The sequence below is a fragment of the Geosmithia morbida genome, assembly GCF_012550715.1.
Source record: "Geosmithia morbida isolate 1262 chromosome Unknown scaffold_14, whole genome shotgun sequence".
Classification (NCBI taxonomy): domain Eukaryota; kingdom Fungi; phylum Ascomycota; class Sordariomycetes; order Hypocreales; family Bionectriaceae; genus Geosmithia; species Geosmithia morbida.
The window spans coordinates 579037-601944 of NW_023336201.1; the positions used below are offsets into that span (position 1 = coordinate 579037).

Here is a 22908-nt window from a genome sequence, read left to right on the forward strand (position 1 = left end):
CTCCTCCTGTGGCAACACGCCTCCCCTCCCCCCTCCCGCCCTCTGACGTACTTTGTGGAGCCTTGCTAGACCTTAGCACGGCCTCCTCCTTCCTCACGGATCGTCTCAATATGCGACGCAGCTTCAGGATTCTCGTCGTAAACACCGGCTTTGCCTGTGCTGTTGGGGTCGACCACACCAAAGACCTCGTCCATCTTCTCCAGGCTGAGCCCCTTCGTCTCTGGCACGAAGAAGAAGACGAAGATGAACATGAGCAAGTCAAATGACCCAAACATGAAGAACATGCCGTACCCGGCCTTGCCCATGGTCGCCTGCATGGTGAGCACGGCTGCCATTATTGCACACACACACACACACACACGCACGCACACGTCAGCCAACCATTGCCTCTTTCGGGCCACACACCGACCGGCGCACCACGGCATGAACTTCTAATACGAGGAAAGGGAGGCAACCGGACTTACTGCGCGCGACGATAAAGTTGAACAGCCACTGCGTAGCGGCCGCCAGGGCCACATTGGTGGCACGGAGCCGTGCCGTCGGTATCTCCGATACGAGGATCCAGCAAGCCGGGCCCCATCCAAACTGGAAGAAGCTATGATGCACATCTCTCCGTTAGTATCTCATATTCTTTCTCAAAGGCAGAGAGGGTAAGACCCATTGCCTATGATGGATACCACTTACGCTGCCCAGAGGTAGATGCACACGATGGCAACATAGCCAAAAGCGGAAACCTAGAAAGCGCGCACACGCCCCCCTCCGCCCCATGTCAGCGCATAAAGTCCTGGGCGGCAGAAACAGAGCGGACAAAAATAAACTATCTGGAAACAAGGCAGAGGAGAGGGTTGAGGACGGAAACAAAAACGTACGCCTTTTCCCTCGACCGGCGGCTCGACGCGGCCATAGATCCCAATCAAGTACATGACGAAGCCCTGGGCAATACTAGTCCATAGGAGACTCATGCGACGACCCAGCGAGTCGGCGATGAAGACGAGGAAGATTCCGCATGCGGCAGTCTTGACGATCCCGTAGACGCCGGTGGCGAAAAGGCCAGTCTCGGTGCCCGTCATGCCGAGGTTGGCAAAGATCTGAGGCGCATAGTAATTCTGACATGCGACATCGATGTCGGTAATCAGCCACGTCCGACACCCTTGCGAATACTTCAACCCTTTCCATACACACGCGGCGTAGGGAGAGGAGGATAAAACATACAATGGCATTGACTCCAGTCATTTGCTGGCAGACCATGAGCATGATCGAGATGAGTGCTCGCCTGCGGTTTCCCGGAATGGTCACCATCTCCCTCATCAGTGTCTTGGCCGACGCATCGCCCGTCAAGCTACGCTCTGCCTCGAGCTGCGAAGCCATGTCCTGGACCTCATCACGGACATAGTCAGAATCGGCGGGGAGGCTTGGAGAGATGATGTGTTGTCAATATCATGCACATGCTTTGGTTTACGTTGCATAAATGCAATCTGGGAGAAAGGCAGGGGCGGTATGCTCATGTCGGTGTGACGTACCCGCGAAGACGGACAATGATATTCGTAGCACGTTCCCAGTCATCCTTTCTGGCACACCATCGGGGGCTACATCGACTTGTTAGGGAAGGACGGACGGACAGACACGCATGCGCGGTGAGCCCATGAGGTTTCGGGGGATAGACGTTACCTCTCCGGAGAGACGAGCATGCCGAGGACGAGAAGACTTAGGACCACCATCAGGTAAGTTTTCACACCTTCCAAGCATCGAACCGAGAACAGGAACAGCTGCAAGAAATGACATACACAGCAGGCAGACACTGGAGCGCGAGCGGGACGATGAAGACGGCGGGGGATGGGACGTGTAGGAGGCAGCCATAATTGACCCTGAAAGTACGTTAGCAGGTGTTCGGTCGAGACCATCGACCGGTTCTCAGATACGGTTCATACCAGTAAGAAGTCATGATGCCCAGGACATTGAAGAGTTGATAGAAAGCTTCCAGAAGTCGTCAGCAGGCCCAACCAGTCGAAGCCGGATAATCACGAGAAACAATCCGAAAGGGGAAGGAGACCATCTTACAAGTAAGGGCACCTCGGATAGACCTCGGAGCACATTCGGACACATACAACGGGGTGAGGGTGGAGGCAGCCCCGACGCCCATGCCAGCGATGAACCGGCCGACATACATGACGGCCAGGGTGCCATTGGCGGCCGACGCGGCCTGGAAGACGATGCCGACCGTCGTCAGGATGCCTGTGAAGATGAGCGAGTTCCTCCGGCCAAACAGGTCGGCGGCCCAGCCGGTGAAGAAGCAAGCGAGGAAGCAGCCGGCCTGCAGCGTCGACACTATGTTCTGTTCCATCATGGACTGCGCGCCGTCGGACCACTTGTCGTACCCAAAGCGCACCTTCGTATCCGGCATGGAAAGCACGCCGCCGATGGCCCCCGTATCCCACCCGAATACCATGCCGCCGAAGCAGGCGGAGAAGACGAGGGTGAAGACGCGCCATCCGTAGATCTCGTCCGGGTCCGCTTTCATGGCATCATTGCGGATGACGGCGCGGAGAACCTTGACGATGATTGTCATTTTGTCCTTTCTTTCTCTCTCTCTCTCTCTCTTTGGTAAAGTAAAAAGGACGATAATACAGAGGGCCAAAAAAAAAAAAAACAGTAAGAGTGTCTGTGCTGTATTGGATAGAGAGAAGAGATATTATTCTGACAACAGGTGTAGATGGGGGTATGGGAAGGATAATCCATGAATATTACATATATATATACAGAGGTATTAGTAGTAGATACAATTCGAAAGAGGCCTCTTAAAACCGGCTTATCACCCGGGCCCCAAACTCCCGAATCTTGCCATGACATAACATCGATAATACTGTTCAAGAGGAGGAATCCAAAGTACCGTACGTTGCTTTTCCCCATCTTTTACCCCAGACTTCTAGGTATACATCCCCCCCCCCCCCCTCCCTCCCCTCCCCCACGGAAAATGATCCTCCACGAATAAGACGACGACGTTATATCACATTTCCTCCCCCCCATGGATCCCGCCCTTCTTTGAGTGTGCTGAATTCTCAGACGGGGATGGATAGCATCGTATTGACTAGTTGAACATTTTGTTTTCTTTGATGCCACTCTTTGCTTCTTTCACCTTGATCTCAAAGGTAAACTTGCTGAATGGGTCCGGAGGTTGACAGAGAGAAGGTATATAGCCAAAATACCCCTGTACTCCTTTTATCCAGCTGAATAAAACACATCCCTGTCCCCGATGGCCTCAGTTTGTCCGAAGCTGTTACCCTTTTACCCGGATGACTGACATGTGCAGGTGATTGATTATCTGTTAACTGCGGTCATTCAGCATAAAACCTAGACGTATCCTACACAGACGGTACAGCCTCTCATCGGGACCGACACAGTATATGAACCCACTTCCACAGGATTCACGAAGTATAAGAAAAGTAGAAGATGGAATATATTCAGCCTTATAGACAAGTCTAAAACTACTTCAACTCTGCTTCAAGCCAACTAGGCACTTGGGGCGGCGCATCCCAACCGCTGAGAAACTCCTCCTTGGGTCCCTCGGGCTTCGCATACACCCCCGTCACATATGCCACCGTCTCTCCCTTGTGAATAGTATGCTGCAGCGTCGGGATAACCGTCCGGCTCTCTACCAGGTTTGAGTTAGGATCCGCGTTGACTAGGTTGGCTCTCCGTCCGTCCCACGACTCGAGCGCCCTGATTCCTACTGCTCCCTTGGACACGGCAAATGACCCGTCACGACCGGACGCCCACCCCGAGGGGGTGGTAACGTCGTAGTTGCCGATGATGATGGGCGACGTGCCCTCGCACCTGGCCGCGTCGTATGCGTCCAGGTACCGTCCATTGTCCGAGTTGACGTTGCGGATGGCAAATGAGCCGTCTGCCGTCATCACTTCGCGCCCCGCTTCGATCTTGTGAGCGCGCAGGTGCCAGTTGGGCGTCTTCTCTGTGGCCGGTACGAGGATCGTCCGGATCTTGACGTCGGGGAACGGGCGCCACACTGACACGAGAACTGGCTTGTCGTCACGGTACTCAATTGCTGCATACTCGCTTGTCCTCCGGGTCTTCCAATACTCGCCCCCGTCGTCCGACAGACCCAGCTGCGATGCCAGTGCGTACTGCTCGAGCGAGAACAGGCCGGGGGGGACGGAGTAGGCGTATGCGCTGCTGTAGGCAAATCCTCCATACTTGGCGTGCGTGCCCTTCATCGGGTAGCTGCATGCCTGGCCCGAGGAGAGGAGCATGCAGTGGCCGCCGAGGTAGCTGGTTGCCTTGTGAGCGTCTGTGTACCTGCCTGCTGTATTTGGGATGATGCGAACCTCATGATATGTCCAGGCTGGTGGAGAGCCTTGATCCTGGGAATGACCTGGCTGGGAAACTCCTCCTTGGATGTCCAAAATGGGTGTGTCTCAGGGACGGCCAGACAGATGAAGGCCAGAGTTGCCCAGTACTGTAAGGGGTTAATCTCATAGTTGTCTTCGCCGGGGCACCTTGGGAGGACTCACTGGACTTCCTGGGCTGTTGTAATTTTCCGTTATCTAGCCAGCTTGTTAGTATGGCCAAATATATTCAATGCGAATCTCGCAGGGGGAGCTATCAAGTACGTACATACATGTTGGGGTACGAGTACCCCAGAGACATGGTCCCGCTTGATGTCCACATGTCATTCTGCGTCTGCCACCAGCGGAGATGGCGCAAGGTTATACCTTTGACCATACCCCACGTCAGGGGAGCAGGCAGCTCGACACCAGCATAGGCCAGAGCGCCCCAGAATGACACCATGGCAAATCGGTAGGACATGCTGCGGCCGTATGGGATGGCCCTCCCCACGTCATCGTAGTAGTGCGCCAAATCCAGGGCAGCCAGCTGCGCACGCTTCTTAAACTCCTGTGCGCGCTCGGGATCGTCGTCTCCTGCAATTTTGGCGTATAGGAGCTGGAGGAACTGGATTGCAAAGCTAGAAGAGTAGTAGTCCATCTCTAATCAACCTGTCAGCAGCTATATCTAGGAAACGATGACGGACATCTTCAGACGTACGATGAATACCCTCGGGTCCATCATTTGACCAGCCGCCTCCCCGGTAAAACGTGTCGAGGTGCTTGATGTCACTGTCGAGTTTCTCCTGGGAGAACTTTCCGCCATTCTTCTTGAGCCCTAGGTTGGCAAATACCCGGAACCATAGCCAATTGGTGTTAGGCATCCTGTGGACGCGTCAATACGCAGGCTCCCACTGGACAAGACGGCGAACGCCTACCTCTTCTCGTTTATGGAGTTTCCAAGCCAATTCTCCACATTCTCCCGTTCCTTCGGCGTCAAGCTTTGCCAGATGACAGGCGCCTCGGCCAGAGCGAAACCTGTGTTCGTAGTACCAGATGAGCTTACGAGAGAACATGGTATTTGGAAGGAACAAAACTAACCCAACGGGCAATTCTCAACCATGCGTTGATCGTTGTCCCTCGGATAACCCCAGTACTCAGGGTGATCAGGGTCCGTTCCTGTCGTGAACCCCTTAACCCACCAGTCTGTTCCACGGTACTTGCCATTGCCAGCGAGCAGGAAGGCCAGACCCCAGAGTGGGCGGGCAAAGCCCTCAACCTCGGAGGCAGTCTGGTCAAAGCGAACGGCAGTGGCACCAGGACACCTGACCCGGGCTTTTCCGGGAGAGAAGAAAGGCTCTAGAGGGTCGAGAACAGTTTCGAGGAGCTCCTGCACGGAAGCCCTGTCCTTTATGTCAACCTTGGAGAAGGGGTGCACGTCATCGTAGCCTAGATGTACCATGTTGTATGATTTCCTGTCTCTGAGTATGCAAATCGCGAGGGAAGAAAAGGATCAAGAAAGATTTTGGTCGAGAGAGAGGGGGAAAGAAGTAAAGAAGGTAGCACTTGAAAACAACCACGTAGCAACGAATCTGACCTGTTACGACAAGAGGAAGCCGTTGCTATTGGCCCTGGGACCAGAAAGTCTGTGGGACCGACGCTGGACAGGTATTAGCATAGTGGAGATGTTGACGGTTTGCATACTGGAATACATGCTGCTCTCCTGGGTAAAACCCACATCCCATGAGCTTACGAGATGGTGGGTGGAGGAAAGGCGTGTGATAAGTTGGGGTTGGGTCAGATGGTTGGATGACTTTTGGGTGGGACGGAGAATTTGAGGTGAGTAACGTCGGTATAATATACCCCGACGGGCATCAAACCGAGCTCAGTGCAGCCACGATGATGATGTAGGACTACGGGATACTGTACTCGTAATACGTGGGTTATAATGTACAAATAGATATTACGAAACGTTCCATATAATTCTTCTCCAATTCAGATCTCTGTTCGATTTATGAACGATGGAATTCCACCCCAATGACGTCGGGGTCGGTGGTGGCGGTGGTGATGCGCCTTCCCGTTTCTTTGTTGAAATGATCTGATATGTTCAGGGCGGCTCAGCAGCTGAAATCGCCAGGGAGCACCGTAGGGGGGGGGGGGGGGGGGAAGGGCAGAAGCCCATTTGAATCTTGGGTCCTGTCACCTTTTTCTTGAGATGCGCCAACAGCCACCAAAGTGAAAACACACGCATTAAGTTCCAAGCAGCACTACACCGTCTGGTCGGAAGATATTCATTGATGGATAAAGAAAACGAGGAGCCCATAGCCGTGTTAGGCACTCAGTTGACGACGCCACCAATGCCAGATAAAAACTCACTTTCTCTATCGCCGCCTCCTCCCGATAATCCTGAGCAGCCCGAACATTCTCCGCAGAATGGCATACCGACGCGTTCATCAACACGCATCAGGGCTACTCGGAGCAGCACAAGGGTGGCCCTCGGGGCTGATACCCAAGCTGGTGAGAAGCAGTCCCCCACTGCCGGCAAATCGACAGCCAAGAAGGCTGCTCCTAGACGTCGGCAGCCAAAGGAGTCAAAGTGGGATGCTGAGCGGATGCTCACAGATCCCAGCTCGCCGCTGACCAAAGCTGATTTGAGGGTATGGCCTTGAGACTCCATCTGTATATCTACGCGCTACTGTTTACCGTACTGACCTGATGGGGTTTGGAAAGGGCCTGTTGTCGAAACCCATGGCCTGGGATGTTCTCAACCAAGATGAAAAGAACGAAATCATCTCCCTCTTTCCGGATCAGACGTTCGTTATTGGTGTTGGAACAGATGATGCGCGTCCAAACTTTTCTGCTCTTCTGAATGACGACACCTTTCGTTACGACTGTGCGAGCTTCGTTGAGAATCTGGCCCAGGGTCGCTTCGATCCCGGGTGGCTGGAGAGTGCCTTTTCGGCATACCAGCAGCGCAAAACTGGCGACTTTGACGACACCTTGATTGCCAAGTTTGAGATGGAATGGGATGTCGAATTACCACACGAGTTCAAGCCTGACAGGGGGTACGGGACTCCCCGAGAAAGAGGCGGAAAGGTTGAAGATGAGATAATAGTGCGGGAAGAGGCCCCGCACACGGACGCTGCCAACGGCGACAGTAGCGACAAGACGAATGGAGACAGCGAGGCCATGCACAACAACCAGCAAGAAAGTGATAAGTCTGCAAGCTACCCAGAAGCCAGTGGAAGCCCGCAAAAGAGGGCAAAGGCGAGCGATCCCGAAAACCTCAACACCAGGACACCGGGCCACAACGATAGTATGGGGGTGGACGAGTTGCAAGGATCTGACGTCGAGCCGGTAATAGCCATGGCTAAAACGACGCCCAGTAAGAGATACGGGACCAAGATGGAAGTTGACGCCGAAGCTAGTGACGACGAATTGGCCTAGCCGTAATGAAGAGGGAAAAGAAAAGGGCACGTGTGTTCTATCCCTATTCGATGGGGTGATGGAAAAACGAGTGTACGAGCATTGATACCACTGCAAGAAAGGGAGGGGAGAGCTGTCTATTCAATCACCCCAGTACTATCAAAATTGCTAGTTGTGTTGCTACTATTATAGGAAACTTGTCATCATGGGAAGGAGATACAATCTATCTCTCCTTCAAATTTGTTTGGTAGTGTTGTGGGTGTGCAGCATCGACATCTTAGCATTACAGTGAGCCGCCAAAAGCAGCGTCATTTTCAGTGGATGCTATGGCGACCGGCGACAGGTTGGTAGATCAGGATGGAGAAATGAGAAAGGCATAGGTGAAGATCATCGGAAATCCCAACTTTGATACTACTAGTAAGCGTTATGACAATAATTTGGTGACTACTGATTTCCATTTCCATTGGATCCCTGCTACTAGATAGGAGCCGGAAGAGGACAAACATTGAGGTGGGTTGTTCCTTCTTCGCGCGTCTAGATTTGTACATTCCGCAACAGGCGGGGCATTTCACAAACTTCAAGCTCTTAATCTCACCGTCGCAAAATCAAACATTCAACACCATCATCGTGAAAAAAAAAAAAAAAAGAACCCGCACAACCCATCAACTACCCGAAGAATAGGAAAGAGGACTCACACACCCTGAAGTGTCGGGTTCCACGAACCAGGAGACAGGAACCAGGGCGGTTTTAGTAAATCGCCAGTCCCCCCCCCACCATCAGCATGGCACCCGCCAACGTTCACAGCCGCTCTCACAGCCTCCTGCTCCTGCAGAAGCTCCTCAGCTTGCGTGACGGTGCTAGCCCTCTGACTCTTATCCTGGACAATCTGGAACAAAAAGCTCGGCCTATTCTTTCCGAGTTCATCACTCGGGCTAAGGTATTCCCCCCTTCCCTCCCCCCCACCTCTGATGCTTGATGATGCTGGAGTGAGTGTCTGCGTGGCTCATGAGACGTGGGTGCGAGAATAGATATCCAAATCCAAGGTCATATTCCTGTCGTTTGAGACACTCAAGAAGCCGACAGATGTAGACGTCTTTGTCAAGGCTGCAGGCCGAGACGTGAGAAAGGTCCATGCCGAACTTATGCTCCATTACCCGCCTTTCGACCCGGCAACACCGCTTAGCAAGACGGCGCCGAGTGAGTTTCACCTTCTCTCTCTCTTTTGAGCCGGCCAGTTCAGCAGTGGAGAATAGATGCAACAAAAAGGATGATACTGATGCCGTGGAAAATAGGAGCCGTCGTCGTCATTGACTCGCTCAACACGCTGGCGTCATGGGCACCACAGTCGCTGTCGATGTTCCTGACCAGCATCATCACGCCCGTCGTATCCCTTGTGTCAGTGTATCATGATGACGTCCCTGTCGTACTCCCATACTCGTGGAATGAGTACGAGCCTCATCCCTTCACTGTACTATGCCATCTCGCCACGGCCGTCTTGCGCCTGTCGAACCTCGAGCAAGAGATAGACCGTCAGCGGGCGAGGAATAGGAGTCTCGTGGAACCGGAGTGGGGGCTAAAGGAAGATCGTGAGGGTATCCTGATCGGACTGCGGCAGGCAGGAGATAAGGAGGCTCGTGGCGTTGCAGTAATAGAGATGGAGCTGCGGCGGAGGAGCGGCAGGGCAGTCTCGGAGAGATTCATTCTCTACGCTACTGCAGGTATCACTCACACATCCAGCAACAAGCCTGCCGCTGCGGCTGCTTCCACGGGAAAGGTTGTGCTACTGACCGACCACCCCATGTTTGCTGCGCCCACTGCTGGCGGCGGAGGAGAAAACGGCCAGGGAGAGGAGGAGCCAGAGAGCACTTTTAACCTCGGTCTCACGGACAAGCAACGCAAGGACAGGGATGGCATTGTCCTGCCGTACTTTGATGCCCAGACCGATATTGGCGCCGGCGAGGGTGGCAGAATCCTCTACGACATGGGCAGAGAGGACGACTTTGACGATGAGGAAGACGAGATATGAGACTGAATATGGACAGCCGAGAACAAGAAATTACAAGAAAGAAAAAAAACCACCCCAAAACATTGCGACTTTTGCCAATTTCCTGCAAAGCGATATGGGCTATGATACTGATCCGACGGCCGTTGCAAGCAACCGCACTATCAATCTCGATGTTCTGGACGACTAATGATTAACCGGTTGGAAAAAGTAAATTTACTCAGCTCGGTCATTTCTGAGACCGCGAATTCTAAGCGACAACAGTAAATATATGAGAACCCCTCGGCAAGCTCACGGGGACTAAAGACAGTAGCCTACGCCGCAGACGCACGAGCTGTGTACTGTAGGCTCATGGAAAGGAACGACAGACAGCTATGAAGTAGGTAGTATGCATGCTTATTTATATAGACGCTAAGCGACAATGCCTTTCACCAGCTCTACAGTCTGGTACCCATGTTGACATGGACCGCCTTGATTTGACTGTAAGCCTCGAGCCCTGCCTCGCCCAACTCCCTTCCAATGCCGCTCTGCTTGACGCCGCCAAAGGGAATCCGGGGGTCACAGTCCTGACTGCTGTTGATCCACACCATACCAGCTTCGATCTCTTCAGCGACGCGGTGAGCGCGCTCGATATTGGTGGTGAAGACGGACGATCCGAGGCCGTACGTGGAATCGTTAGCCAGGGCAATGGCATCCTCCTGGGTGTCGAAGGAGGTAATGACGACGACTGGGCCGAAGATCTCCTCGCGGAAGACGCGCATCGACGGCTTCACGTCGGTAAAGACGGTGGGTTCGATGAAGAAACCTTTGTCGTTGGCTCCCTCGGGCTTGAAGGGCTTCCCGCCGGATGCGAGGGTGGCGCCCTCGTCGACGCCAATCTTGACGTACTCGAGGACCCGGTCGTACTGAGCCTTGGACACCAGCGGACCTTGGTATGTGTTCTTAGACCACTGGTCGCCGACGACGCTAACGGCCTTTGTCTGGGCGAGGAAGTCCTCGACGAACTTTCGGTAGACAGTCTTCTGGACGAGGATGCGCGAGGTGGCGGTGCATATCTGGCCCTGGTTAGACATGATGCCCATATGCGACCACTTGACGGCCTGGTCCATGTCGGCGTCTTCAAAGACGAGGAGGGGCGACTTGCCGCCCGTCTCGAGGGTGATGTTCTTGAGCGTCTTGGCGGCGGCGCCCATGATGGTCGACGCCGTGGCCGTCGACCCCGTGAAGGCTACCTTGTCGACAAGCTCGTGGCCCACCAGTGCGGGGCCGACGTCGCGCCCGATTCCGTTGACGAAGTTGACAACGCCGGGGGGGAAACCAGCCTCCTTGACGAGCTCGCCGAGCACGAGGATGCTGAGGGGCGTCTGCTCGGCGGGCTTGAGCACCACCGTGTTGCCGCAGGCCAGCGCGGGGCCTAACTTCCACGTGGCCATGGAAAGCGGGTAGTTCCACGGGATGATCTGGGCCACGACGCCGATCGGCTGACGCAGCGTGTAGGCGAACTTCTGGTACGTCGTGCTGATGGTCTGGCCGTAGGTCTTGTCGGCCCAGCCGGCATAGTAGCGCAGCACGGCCGTGGCCTCGACCAGGTCCACGTCCAGAGCCTCCTGGTAGGTCTTTCCTGTGGGATGGTCAGTGCGTGAAAGAAGATGCAGGCTCATCCTGCCGCGCGAGATGATGGCGTACCATTGTCCCAGGCGTCAATCGTGGCAAACACCTCGGCCTTGCTCTCCAGTAGGTCCGCCAGGCGGAACATGAGCTTGCCCCTGTCCGTGGGGGACAGCTCCTTCCACGAGGGGTCCTTGAGTGCCTTGTGCGCAGCCTTGACGGCCCTGTCGATATCGTCGACACCGGCGGCCTGGACGCTGGCAATAGGCTCTTCCGTGCTATCGAGCGGGATACGGCCTCAACGTTAGCTCCGTGGCGAGCGGGGAAGGGGGAATCGAGGCTCAATGGATGGACCTACGCAGGGTCGATGGAGGTGATGGTCTGCCCCGACGACGACTCGACAAACTCGTTGTTGATAAACAGGCCGGTAGGCTGCGAGAACTTGACCCCGTTGGGAGCCTCGAGTTCCACGGAAGGAGGCGCCATTTCTGAGTCGGTTATGGATTATGTCAAAGTCTCTACCCGGTTCGGTTCGTGGGAGAGTCTACTTGTAGCGGTAGTAGCAGTAATAGTATAGTGATGGTGGTGGTATACAATATAGTTCTCTGGCGTAGGTTGAGTCTGAGGTTGATAATCAGTGTCAGAGGGAGCTTCTCGCGCGTACTCACGGCCAAAGATCAGATAGACACGCACCTCGTTTTCTTTTCTTCGTCCTCTCTTTCTCTTCTCTTCTTCTTCTTCTTCTGCTTCAGGATTTCTTGTGTTGCAAGCTATTCATCCAGGTTGTCGATACACTCCAACTCCAAGTGAGCATGATTGTTCAACCCCACTGCTGAGAACCGGGGGAGTCTTACGGTATTATTACATGTACATTACAGACAGTGTGTGATATCGCGGGGCGGGGCACGATAAGGCCGCGTCTCAATCAGGAAAAACGACCCAGCGACGTGAACAATATTGCAATAACTTCAACTGGAAAGTGGATCTTGTCTCGGCTATGTGGAGTTCACGCCGGCGTGACTGACTGACCGGAAATGCCTGCCCCTTCTGATTTGCAAGAAAGATGATGCAACGATAGGCGGTTGAGCTGTTTAGTTTCAAGGCCGGAGGAACAGAGAGAAGGGATGTTGAGAGAAGTGTTGGACAGCTCGGAGTGGCACGTCGGGAAACGTAATTATGTAACATTATTCATGGTCAATGAATGCCATGGTGAGGGGAAGTCTCTTTCTCTTTCTCCAGGGTGTAGTCAATGTGGATACACAAGAAGAGACGTTGTTGACCCTAACCCCAATCTCGTAACTTCTTCTCCCAAAGCTCGGAGCATTCCCTTTACCATCATTTCTCAGAATATGACTCTCCATCTACATATGCCGTCGGCATTCACTTGCCCGTTCGGTTGCTGGCTTCCTCGGCGACTGCGCGGGGTATCTCCTCTTCTATGCCATGCTCCGTCTGCTTCCAACCCAGGAGTTCCTTTGCTCGGCTGGCGATACCTCTGGCGTTAGAGCCGAAGAAGACGGGTCCGCCAGGAAGTACGTTGGCGGATTCCTCCTTTGACAGCACCTGGATGTCGGTGCTCTTGATGAGACCCTTTTCCGATGCGGCCTTGACGACCAAGTTGGAGAGGTGGGCAAAGCTCTAGATGAAAAGAAGAAGAAAAAAGAAGAAAAAAGTCACGCTCGTATTAGTTCACGATAGGCTCGAATAAGAAGGGAAGACCGAAATTTGGCTTACCACGTCGCTAGTGCTCGCAAGGTAGAGGCCGTCGTCATTCCACAGCGACGCGTCGTCCCTGCCGACAGCCGCAGCCTCTGCCAGTCCGGTGAAGATGCGCGCAACATCTGCTACGTGGACGTGACCCCAGCGGTTCTCGCCGGCCCCCACTCTCACCCCGTGACCCCTCTCTAGGGTGACGCGGGCGAGCGAGGGGATCTGGATGCTGGTCCGATGCACCGGACCGTCTCCCTTGCCGTAGATGATGGGGGGGAAGACAATGGCCGTCTTGACCTGCGGGGTCTGGCTGCCCACGTCCAGCAAGTAGTTATCAATCTCCCGACTGGGGTGGTCTCTGATCAGAGATCGGACCTCGTCCCTTCCCTCGAGATCGTCGTAGACCTTTGACGACGGAAGCCCAACGTCGTAGTCGGGAGAGGCAAGGTCCCTGGCGGCCAAGAGGCTTGCACCCGATATCTGCACCCAGTAGGCTGGCGGAGGAGGACCAGGTTGGCTTGTGGACTATCACGCTCTGCTTGTGCCTGTTGGGGCTTATGTTTACCAAGACTCACATGTGGAATCGCGCTTGCCTAGTCCCCGATGGATGGCCCGTGCTCCTACGATATGTTTGTTTGAACCGGCATCTTTTTTTTTTTTTTGAGTTGGCCTTGTGATTAGCAACAGTGAATCCGATCAGACGTTTGGTGGATTGTCCTTACTCAGAACAATGTTTGCCCTGGACGATTCCACCTCGACCAGATCGTCGTCCAGGCCGCCGACGATGATTTCGACTCTGGGGTAGAGGTCCGAGATGCGCTTTCCGACCTGGGCGTCGCGGACCAGAGCCCGGATGGCAAACTCTGGATGGTCTTGGGAAAGCTGCTTGAGGACCTGGCCGCCGACGAAGCCGGAGGCACCAATACTGCGGTGCACATGTCCGTGCTTAGCATCTGCTTTCCGAGTGAGGGGTAACCTGTATCAAAGGGGACAGGGGAGGAGGTGCTTACAGGAACACGGCAACCATCTTGGGAGGGGCCGGGGGAGTTGCTCGAATTGCCTCGTTGTCTGTTGGAGGAGTCGAAGATTGCTATGCTATCAGTTGCCGACCAAGTCGAGGGTTTGCGAATGAGGATGAGGTTGGAGGAACAGGAAAAGAAATCATCTCATGACACTCTGCGTCATCTCTTCTTTAATCCTTCCGCTATCAATGTTTCTCAAGAAAAGAAAAAAAGAAAAAAAAAGAGAAACGTGGGACGTCCGTTTGTGTGGGACTTGCAGACGCCTGACGCCACCCATCCATCGTGATTCGTGATTTCGCGGTGACATACCCGATCGATTTGACAAGCGCGGAATCTTGGCAACTATGCATCTTTTGTTTCCATCACGTCGCCAGACTGTAGATCACCCGCAAGTACGTGTGATACGAGTGGAACAATGGCAGCTTAAAGAAGGTATCCCCGGGTCATTGACACTTGATATGTGATATTACCGTGAACCATGCAGCGGGATATTATCCACGCCAAGCCTCGTATCCGTCTTCAATCATTCTCATCGGACCAACACCATAAGCCCTGCTACAGCGATTGTGACAGTGAAGATGTGTCGTTTCCCCATATCAGCTCACTGTGCAAATTACTTCTTCTTTCCGGTAGCGATGTTCTACAGCTTGCTGATGGTATCGTTGTAGGCTTCCATGATAGGACCGTAGAGCTGGTCAGGGTCTCCCGACGGGGTTCCAAAGTTCATCCTCTCATCCTCGCCTAGAGGGAAGAGAATCCTTCTCAGCCTTAAACATAGAGGTTTAACGATATCAAGTGCCTCTGGAAAGGCGTCCATAATGTTGTCCATGCCGTCCACGGTCACATGACCCATCTTTGTACTGGCGATCTCCTCAAAACTTCCAACCTCCCAATTCCGAAGTAGATCCGTCCTAGGCCTCATCTCGCCAACACCACTGAGTGCATTATTCCAGGATTGGCGCGCACACATCCAGATCAAAACGTACAGGAAGGACTCTAGGTCGTGGCGATAGGTGTGGTCGACACTACGTAGGACCTCTAGCGCCATGAACTGCACCGTTCCTGTCTGCCGTTGCGCTCCGCTCGGCCTGCCATCTCCAACCTTGGCTTGGTCAAGGTCGATGAGCATGCCATTAAAGCCAGTGGTTTCGGGTCTTGTGATGATGATATTGTTTGGCGAGACGTCGCGGTGGAGGATGTCACCATTTATATAGAGAGACCGATGGGCCTTGATCGCATCTCGTAAGGCTTCAAGCAGCTCCCTTGCCGTCTTGAACTGGCTGAGGACACGACCGGCAGGCGATACGACTAGGCAGGAATATACCCTGTTCTCCCATAGCTCCGAGTCAGTTGTATGAAGGCTAGGCGTATTCTTGATCGACAACCCGCTGTTGATTTCCTGCAGTCGCCCCGAATCCTGGCTGCTCAAGCGACACCTCTTCGATCCGGCCGCACCATCTGACGCGGATTCTGGAGGCCACCTGCGCTTCTGACCCGTCGTCGACGGCAGATCCTTGAAGGAGCTATCTTCATCCCGGAACCGGTGCCGTTGTGGGAATGCTAGACCCGCCCGTAACTCGCGAACAGAGGTGATCCGGTCATAGGCCACTAGCTTCGGGACACCCTCAACTCCTCGTTCTTGTGCTAGCTTAAGAAGGTCCGCCTCTGGCGTCCGCTTGTCCGACACCCATGAGAACTTCGCAACCTGGCCGTCTTGCGTTGCATAGCATGTAGTCCCCCGGCATACAATCGCCTTTTGCCGTACGATTGGCCTGCTAAGCCTAATCGTCAATATATTGCCGCTCGGGTCGTTCAACACAAAATGGCGGTTCCTATCCGTCCGCTCGATAAAAGTATCTAGGCCCCTTTCGTCGCCGTCCATTGTCGCGTACCCGACGAGTGCGCCGGCAAACTGATCCGGCTTCTCGTGGATGTTGAAGGGCCCCGAGCTGTACGCCCCAGATCGGTCAAAGACCCAGAGCTCCATCATAGACCCACAGAGGAGGAACGCGTGGACAACCCTCCTTATGGGTTGGTCGGTAAAGATGCTTCGCGCATATCGTGCTAACTGAAGAAAATCTGCCTTGAATCTGCCTGCATCGTAGGACTTCTTCTGCTCTCCGACAAGAACGTTCTTATACTCGAATGTGTCGCTTGTATTGTTGGGTACTTGGACTTGGAAGAAGATGTCCATCTGACCTTTCCGCTCTCTGAACTGGTTAGCGGTCTGAGTGGTGTAGAGCTTATGCGGTGCATCGGTCAAGGCGTGTTCTTGTAATGAGATAAGCCGGTCCCAGATCGGCTTCTCGTCGGCAACTGATGGAAATCCCGCCCACCTTCTCCCATCGTGCTCTGCCATCATTCCCTGTAGCATGTGCTGCTTTTCCTTGCTCCAACTATTAGGGTTAAAGAATCTATCGCAGAAGCCGCCGACGTTACGAAAGGTACAGTCTTTAATCTCGTGGAAAATCTCTCTCTCAACGACCTCTCGTGCTTCGCCATCTATAAGCCGGTTCGAATTTAGCTTGATAAGCGTCCCTATACTAAAGTTGGAATAATACTTTGCAGTGGAGGCGTGAGCGGATCGAGAGTGTTAATAATGTCAAAGACTGCGGCCCAAACTTCTTCATCTGGCGACTTGTCAATGATGTGGCGAATTAGGGGTTGGAAATGCTTGACTTCGACCATGCCGTCTTGAACTCGCTGTCGCATGGAGAGAAGCGAGTGTGCCACATTGTCCCTTCTTTTCGGTAGGGAAAGGCTGTAGGCGGCTGGGGTAACAAGTAGTGTCAATAGAAGACCTGCGATGGCCTCCCGTCGCAGATTGCTGGCATCGCTATTCCATTTGCTGCGAAACGGTTCAAGTTCGGCACCGAGAGGGCGTATCGAAATAATGTCAAGATCCCTTTGAGTGAGGCCCATGGTGACGACTCTGGATTATGCGGGATGCTTCCTTCGTATTATGCCGAGATATAACGAATGTTGGAATCTGAAAAAAACTGATGATGTATTGGAGAAGGTTCCTCGAGAGTCTAAGGCTGAGTCTTCCGGCCACTAAGTTGATTTGTGTGTGGGGAGTTTCCCCCTCCGATATAATCAAGGTTAGCCATTTCCCAACACCTTCGACCACCCTCTAACAAGGAAGAGCGAAGGAGTACAGTGATGTGAACGTGAATAAGGAAATACGGTTGGCATCTGTCGGACTTTCCCCGCTGTATCCGTAGTAATATGGTATCATATCATCAAGCAAAACTTTGGCCTCGTTTGCTTCGGTAATCAGTGATATCGATTATATAAGCCCTCAATCCCGTGCTCTCGTTCATCAAGTGCAGTGTGGCATATGGCTGCCACCGCCACCATCTAAAGACTACTGTTGGCGCACAAGGTGGCACAAGAAGCCGAAGAAATGAGGGTGATGATGAAGGAAGCTAGTTATCTGATCTGAGAGGCGGGCCAAAAGGGCTAGCTGAACCACGTGACCTAGGTGGCCTAAGGCCATCAACAACTAATATACCGGTAACATATTGAATCTTTCCTCACATCATCTATAACGAATGCAATCATCAGGTGGGGTCGACATTACCCGGGCTGCCGTTTCCTCTTCTCCCTTTTTTTCTTTCGATCCTTGACCTACGTGGCTTCAGAATGTACACCTCCGATCCGATGTCGCTTCAACGGTTGCCCGCCGCATGGCTGGTCTACATCTTGCAGGTGGGGGAAGCGTAAGCGAAACGCCAGACTCAAGTCTCTACGTGACCTCCGAGATAGTAATGATATTACTTTTCATCATATTCCGCAGAATGACACCATAGAGCAAAGAGCTGATAGCAGACTGGTACCAGGCCAGTGCAGGTATCCAGCCACGTACGAGTATATTCCCCCTGCCTTATATCCCACAATTCGGATTACCAGACCACATGTTGCAATCCCGTCCTTGCCCCTGCTCACAGAGATCACGCCTTACGCTCGTAGTCTGAGGCGCCACTCTTGCGGAGGTTCCCACTGTTGACGGCCTGCTAAACCGGATATAATTCAGAGATCTTGTTCCCTGTTTTTCTTGGCGTTATCGATCAAGGAGATGTGCAGGTGTCTGTATATAAGTCTTCGACCGAACCGTTTGCGAATTCGTGGGTACCGAAGGAGAGAGGTGCATAGCTCAGGCAGCTGCTAATATCTCAAGGCCCGCCGAACCGTCATCTTACTTATCCGGCGCCTCCGTGCCAACTCTTCATCTTTCTTTCTAATGTCGGCTGCTAGCTCTACTGTCAAGAGTGTCAGCTACGGCGACAGAGATGCTGCCGGAGACGCAAAAGGGTCCGCTACCGTCGTTGCTGAATCCCCCGATGAGGTAGATGCCGTCCGGACTCCCAGACTGCGGGAGGACCCAGAAGCCAGAGCTGCGTTCCTTGCGACTTTCTCCAAGGAAGAAGCAAACTCCATCATGAGAAAAGTTGATGTCCGTTTCTTCGTCCTGATTGGACTCATGTTCATGGTAAAAAACGTATGTCAAGCGCACACCCACCTCCCTCCCGAGAGCGACGAGGACCGGCCTAACAGATACGTAGATCGATAATTCAAACGCAACCCTGATCAAAGTCCTCCAGGTCGGGAAGCCGACCAATATACGCACAGAGCTCGGCATGTCCTTGGACCAGTACAACTGGGTGGGCTCAATATATGGGGTATGTGGCAATATAATTCACCGTCTTGCTGGAGCATCGTGCTGACTCTCGTCATCAAGATCCCTTACACCTTGTTCGAGTTTCCGAGCACCCTGGTCCTGAAGTATTTCACCCCCCACACTTGGCAGTCCCGCATCTTCTTGTCCTGGGGTATAGCCACTGCTTGCTCTGGCGCCGTCAGGACCATGGGCCAGCTGTACGCCTGCCGGTTCCTGGTCGGGCTCTTCGAAGCCGGCATGTTCCCCGGCGTCATCACGACCCTGACTTATTGGTATCGCACGGACGAATTTGGCCGCCCTATGATGTGGTTCTTCGGAATCTCGCAGCTATCCGGCATTGTGGGATCACTGCTCTGCTACGGCATCAGCCACATAGACGGTGCCCGGGGCCTCTCCGCCTGGCGTTGGGTCTTCATCATCGAGGGCTGTGCGACGATCTTGCTGGGGGGGGTCATCTTCTGGGTCCTACCCGACTTTCCCAAGTCGCCGCGCAGTAACTCGTGGCTTACACAGCGGGAGCAGGAGTTCATCGAGGCTCGTCTGCCCACCAACACTCCGACGACGAGCGATGACAACTTCAACGGCAAGGAGGCCTGGGCTACTTTCAAGAGCCCGGTCATCTGGGGCTTCACGCTGATCCAGCTTTCGATGAACCTCAGTCTCGCAGGCTTCAACTGGTATCTCCCCACCATCATTACCGACTTTGGATTCGTAGGCCTGCCCGCCAACCAGCTCCTCAATATCCCGCCAGTGGCAGCCGGCGTCGTCGGCGTCATCTTCAGTGCATGGTTCATCGGACGAGGATACTGTTGGAGACCATTTTCCTGTTTGTGAGTTGGAGGGATATGCTCTCTCTTACATCTTCGATACGTCATGACACTGACTCTACATCTCTAGGATCATAATACTGTGCTCGTTGCTGTCTTACATCTTGCTCATTACGCTGAACAAGAATGGTAAATATGCTGCCTGCGTCATCGGCGGCTTCTTCACCATCGCCTTCTACCCGCCTTACTGGTCATGGCGGGCGGGATATCTGTCGGGGGCCACCGGGGCGTCCTTCGCCATGGGGCTGCAGAGTTCCATCTCCAATATCGGATCTGTTATCTCCCCCCAGTTCTTCCCGTCTAGGTGGCAGCACAATGGGTACAAGAACAGCTTCGTCATCTGCATGTGCATGGTTGCCAGTGGCTTCCTGTCCACACTCTACGTGTGGTGGCTCACGAGGAGGGTGGAATCACAAGTGCTGCAAGTAAGACGCGAGATTCTCAGAGCAAAGAAGGAGGGCCGTGAGTACACTCTCGAGAATGACATTGACATCTCGAATGATGAGACACTCAGAAACCGCCGCCTGTGGTAGCAGTACTGTCGTGGGACGAGGCTCCAATGTGACAGATGTCTAGGCACAGGGCACAGGGTACTTGCATGTTGGATATTAGACCGGCGCCTGCGACCTATAACCTTGCAATGGGGAGAACCGAAAGGTGCAAAGGAAGGCGCCTGTTGGAGGGAATCTCGGGAAAGGGGAAGGGGAGTGCATTCGAGACAGACACATCATATAAAGAACAACATATAATTTTTCCTTCACCGCCTGATGGACGTCCCATATTCATACTCTGCTGCTTCCATCATCATCATCTTGTTCCATAGCGTGTAGCACTACATCCTCGCATCAGTAGAAGCACGGCATTTTGCTTGTGACAGTTTGATATCGAGGTTCGGGTCTCGGAGCATCAAAAAGACCTTCACGTCTCGGTGGTCTCTTCACAGCAGCAGAATCCATGGTATTGTATCTTGTGCCTAGCCCAGAATGTGTACTGCGCACCACCAAACCACCCGGGCTGATATTTTGCACTCTATCTGTATATAGGTCGGGAGCACATCACATCGACCCTCCTTACAGCATCTTATGACTTTGCCAAGTAGCGATTGACGGGCCGCGGAATGCCAAGGTTTTCCCTCAGAGACGTTCCTTCGTATTCAGATCGGAACAAACCGCGACGTACAAGTTCGGGGATGACGTGCGTGCTGAAATCACGTAGACCATCGATCAGCAGTGGCTGGATCACGGCAAAGCCATCCGTGGCCCCAGCCTCGAGCCATGCCTGCAGATCATCTGCGATAGACTGCGTCGTTCCGATGAGGGGTCTGTGGCCCAGGCCTATGGAGCAACGCTCTGCCGTCTGTCGTATAGTCAAAGAGTTGGAGCGAGCAAATGAAGCTATCGCAGCAGCTCGCCCTGTGGAACCCAGGCCAGGTTTGGACTTGGAGCCGACACTATACTCGTCGGGAAAGGGCGAATCTAGGTCGGCATCCCCAAAGTTGATACCGAGATTCTGGACAGCCACCTCGATAGGCCATAGAGAAGATACCTCGCGCAGTTTCCGCTCAGCCTCCTCTTCCGTCTCGCCCCAGACGACAGCCACGCCCGTCAGGATGATGAGATGATCGGGATTTCGTCCTGCCTCGACTGCGGCCGACTTGAGGGCACGAAGAGTCTCCTGCCCATCCTGGATCGAGTAGTTGGCACAGTAGATCAAGTCTGCTGACGATCCGCCGAATGCAATCCCCTCGGGAGACGTGCCGGCTTGTGCAATGACGGGATATCCCTGAACGGGGCGTTCGACGCGGAGCGGTTGATCCACGCGATACAGCCCATCATCGATGTCTGGTGCGTGAACCTTGTCGAGGTCGACAAATATTCCGCTTTTCTTGTCTCTTATCAGGGCGTCGTCTTCGAAACTGTCCCAGAGAGTCTCTACCGCATGTAGAAAAGACCTCGCCCTGCCGTACTTGGCAACACTGTCGTAGCTCTCCTCGAGCGGCACACCGAGGTTTTTCGATCCGGGCCCTAGGGTGGTGACGACGTTCCATCCCGCGCGGCCATGACTGATGTGGTCAAGGCTGGCTAGTTGGCGAGCAACGTGGGTAGGCTCGTTGTCGCTCACGCTTGCCGTGTATACGAGGCCGATGCGCTCTGTCCGTGCCGCGATGGCAGAGAACAAGGTGGCGGGTTCGAAGCCGCTCACACTCCAATAGTGCTTCGCAAGGGGCCCGTTGGGGAATGAAGCGCCGTCCGCCAGAAAGAGGGTATCGAATTTGGCCTTCTCAGCCACTTGGGCATATTCTATATAATAATCGACGTCAAGGCTCTCATGAGCATGTATCTCAGGGTGTCGCCATATCTGCGAGACCTGGCCGGAGTAGATGAAGGCCGCCAGGTGAAGCCGCTTAGTCTTGTTGTCTGCCATGCCGACTGTGTGATGAAATTGCTCTCGCCAAGGTAGTCGAATACTGCACAGAGAGAGCCTTTGTTTGTCTGATTCAAAATATGTGGGCATCTACAAGTGCTTGTAGGTGACTGGTTAACCACTCAACATATACATGTGGACATACATCACGGGGATGCTCCGGCGATAAGCATCCAAGGGCCTGTCTCCGCGGATGTCGACATTCGCCAGCATCAAGATGTGAGCCCGGTTTCGGCCAACTGGTGATTAGCCACAAAAGTGCGACTTCCATTCTGCAATCAAGCGGAAGTGTAGTCTGTTGATATCGGTTCATCACACGGCTGTCAAGGAACCACGGTACCCGCAGTAATGACTGGGTGACGTTATAGGCACGTTGATTTCGCCATCGAATAGTTGTTAGCAGATGCAGCAACATGGGGCTACCCCAAGCGAGCGCTCTACAGATAGTCGTATTTCCTGCACCTGCGGGGTTTAGATTTCCGATAAGATGTTACAGGAACTTGCGATCGCGTTCTCTCGCATGTCATAATCACGTACTCTGGCGTGCTCCGTCGTTGAAACGACCACGTTGGTTTGCTGCCGGCCTGCCATGAGATAATTCTACACTCTCGAGCTCCATGCACCCACCTTCTTACCGAGATGAAACCTATCACCTAACAATGGAGTAGGGGATCCCGGTCTAAGTACATAACTGGCATATATGCCAACTGGCTCACTCAAGTCCGAAGTGTTCGGTCAATAGCTACCTGCCAACGCATGTGCAAGTATTGGTTCTAAGGCTCCTCTTTAGAAGAACGAAAACAAGGTACGTCGTCATCATGCCCGAGGACTGAAAGAAAGAAAAGAAGAAGAAGAAGAAAACACACCCATC

General features: G+C 53.6%; 9 protein-coding genes across 9 annotated transcripts; 3 read left to right on the plus strand and 6 right to left on the minus strand.

Annotated features, from left to right (window-relative positions):
* Nucleotides 1-65: 65 nt before the first annotated feature.
* On the minus strand, nucleotides 66-2566 carry GMORB2_2785 (to MFS quinate transporter; the record flags this gene model as incomplete). Its single annotated transcript, XM_035464763.1, has 8 exons — nucleotides 66-328; nucleotides 465-595; nucleotides 685-734; nucleotides 870-1088; nucleotides 1213-1411; nucleotides 1521-1586; nucleotides 1785-1865; nucleotides 2106-2566. 8 exons carry the CDS (start codon nucleotides 2564-2566, stop codon nucleotides 66-68), a joined length of 1470 nt encoding a protein of 489 aa, XP_035319433.1.
* Nucleotides 2567-3482: 916 nt separating this feature from the next.
* On the minus strand, nucleotides 3483-5799 carry GMORB2_2786 (Uncharacterized protein; the record flags this gene model as incomplete). The annotated part of the gene is made up of 6 exons (XM_035464764.1): nucleotides 3483-4284; nucleotides 4341-4511; nucleotides 4634-5000; nucleotides 5059-5222; nucleotides 5276-5375; nucleotides 5439-5799. 6 exons carry the CDS (start codon nucleotides 5797-5799, stop codon nucleotides 3483-3485), a joined length of 1965 nt encoding a protein of 654 aa, XP_035319434.1.
* Nucleotides 5800-6694: 895 nt separating this feature from the next.
* Nucleotides 6695-7784, plus strand: GMORB2_2787 (uncharacterized protein; the record flags this gene model as incomplete). Its single annotated transcript, XM_035464765.1, has 2 exons — nucleotides 6695-6994; nucleotides 7068-7784. The coding sequence occupies 2 exons, from the start codon at nucleotides 6695-6697 to the stop codon at nucleotides 7782-7784; spliced, it is 1017 nt and encodes a 338-aa protein (XP_035319435.1).
* Nucleotides 7785-8544: 760 nt separating this feature from the next.
* Nucleotides 8545-9789, plus strand: GMORB2_2788 (elongator complex protein 5; the record flags this gene model as incomplete). Its single annotated transcript, XM_035464766.1, has 3 exons — nucleotides 8545-8700; nucleotides 8792-8960; nucleotides 9056-9789. The coding sequence occupies 3 exons, from the start codon at nucleotides 8545-8547 to the stop codon at nucleotides 9787-9789; spliced, it is 1059 nt and encodes a 352-aa protein (XP_035319436.1).
* Nucleotides 9790-10202: 413 nt separating this feature from the next.
* On the minus strand, nucleotides 10203-11859 carry GMORB2_2789 (aldehyde dehydrogenase (NAD(P)+); the record flags this gene model as incomplete). Its single annotated transcript, XM_035464767.1, has 3 exons — nucleotides 10203-11386; nucleotides 11452-11651; nucleotides 11732-11859. 3 exons carry the CDS (start codon nucleotides 11857-11859, stop codon nucleotides 10203-10205), a joined length of 1512 nt encoding a protein of 503 aa, XP_035319437.1.
* An 894-nt stretch (nucleotides 11860-12753) lies between these two features.
* On the minus strand, nucleotides 12754-14110 carry GMORB2_2790 (Nucleoside-diphosphate-sugar epimerase; the record flags this gene model as incomplete). The annotated part of the gene is made up of 4 exons (XM_035464768.1): nucleotides 12754-13011; nucleotides 13108-13577; nucleotides 13806-14008; nucleotides 14094-14110. 4 exons carry the CDS (start codon nucleotides 14108-14110, stop codon nucleotides 12754-12756), a joined length of 948 nt encoding a protein of 315 aa, XP_035319438.1.
* A 635-nt stretch (nucleotides 14111-14745) lies between these two features.
* On the minus strand, nucleotides 14746-16092 carry GMORB2_2791 (Protein kinase domain; the record flags this gene model as incomplete). Its single annotated transcript, XM_035464769.1, has 1 exon — nucleotides 14746-16092. One exon carries the CDS (start codon nucleotides 16090-16092, stop codon nucleotides 14746-14748), a length of 1347 nt encoding a protein of 448 aa, XP_035319439.1.
* Nucleotides 16093-18348: 2256 nt separating this feature from the next.
* GMORB2_2792 (Major Facilitator Superfamily) lies at nucleotides 18349-20146 on the plus strand (the record flags this gene model as incomplete). Its single annotated transcript, XM_035464770.1, has 4 exons — nucleotides 18349-18606; nucleotides 18671-18787; nucleotides 18847-19616; nucleotides 19684-20146. The coding sequence occupies 4 exons, from the start codon at nucleotides 18349-18351 to the stop codon at nucleotides 20144-20146; spliced, it is 1608 nt and encodes a 535-aa protein (XP_035319440.1).
* A 547-nt stretch (nucleotides 20147-20693) lies between these two features.
* Nucleotides 20694-22037, minus strand: GMORB2_2793 (monooxygenase; the record flags this gene model as incomplete). The annotated part of the gene is made up of 1 exon (XM_035464771.1): nucleotides 20694-22037. The coding sequence occupies one exon, from the start codon at nucleotides 22035-22037 to the stop codon at nucleotides 20694-20696; it is 1344 nt and encodes a 447-aa protein (XP_035319441.1).
* Between the last annotated feature and the right edge of the window lie 871 nt (nucleotides 22038-22908).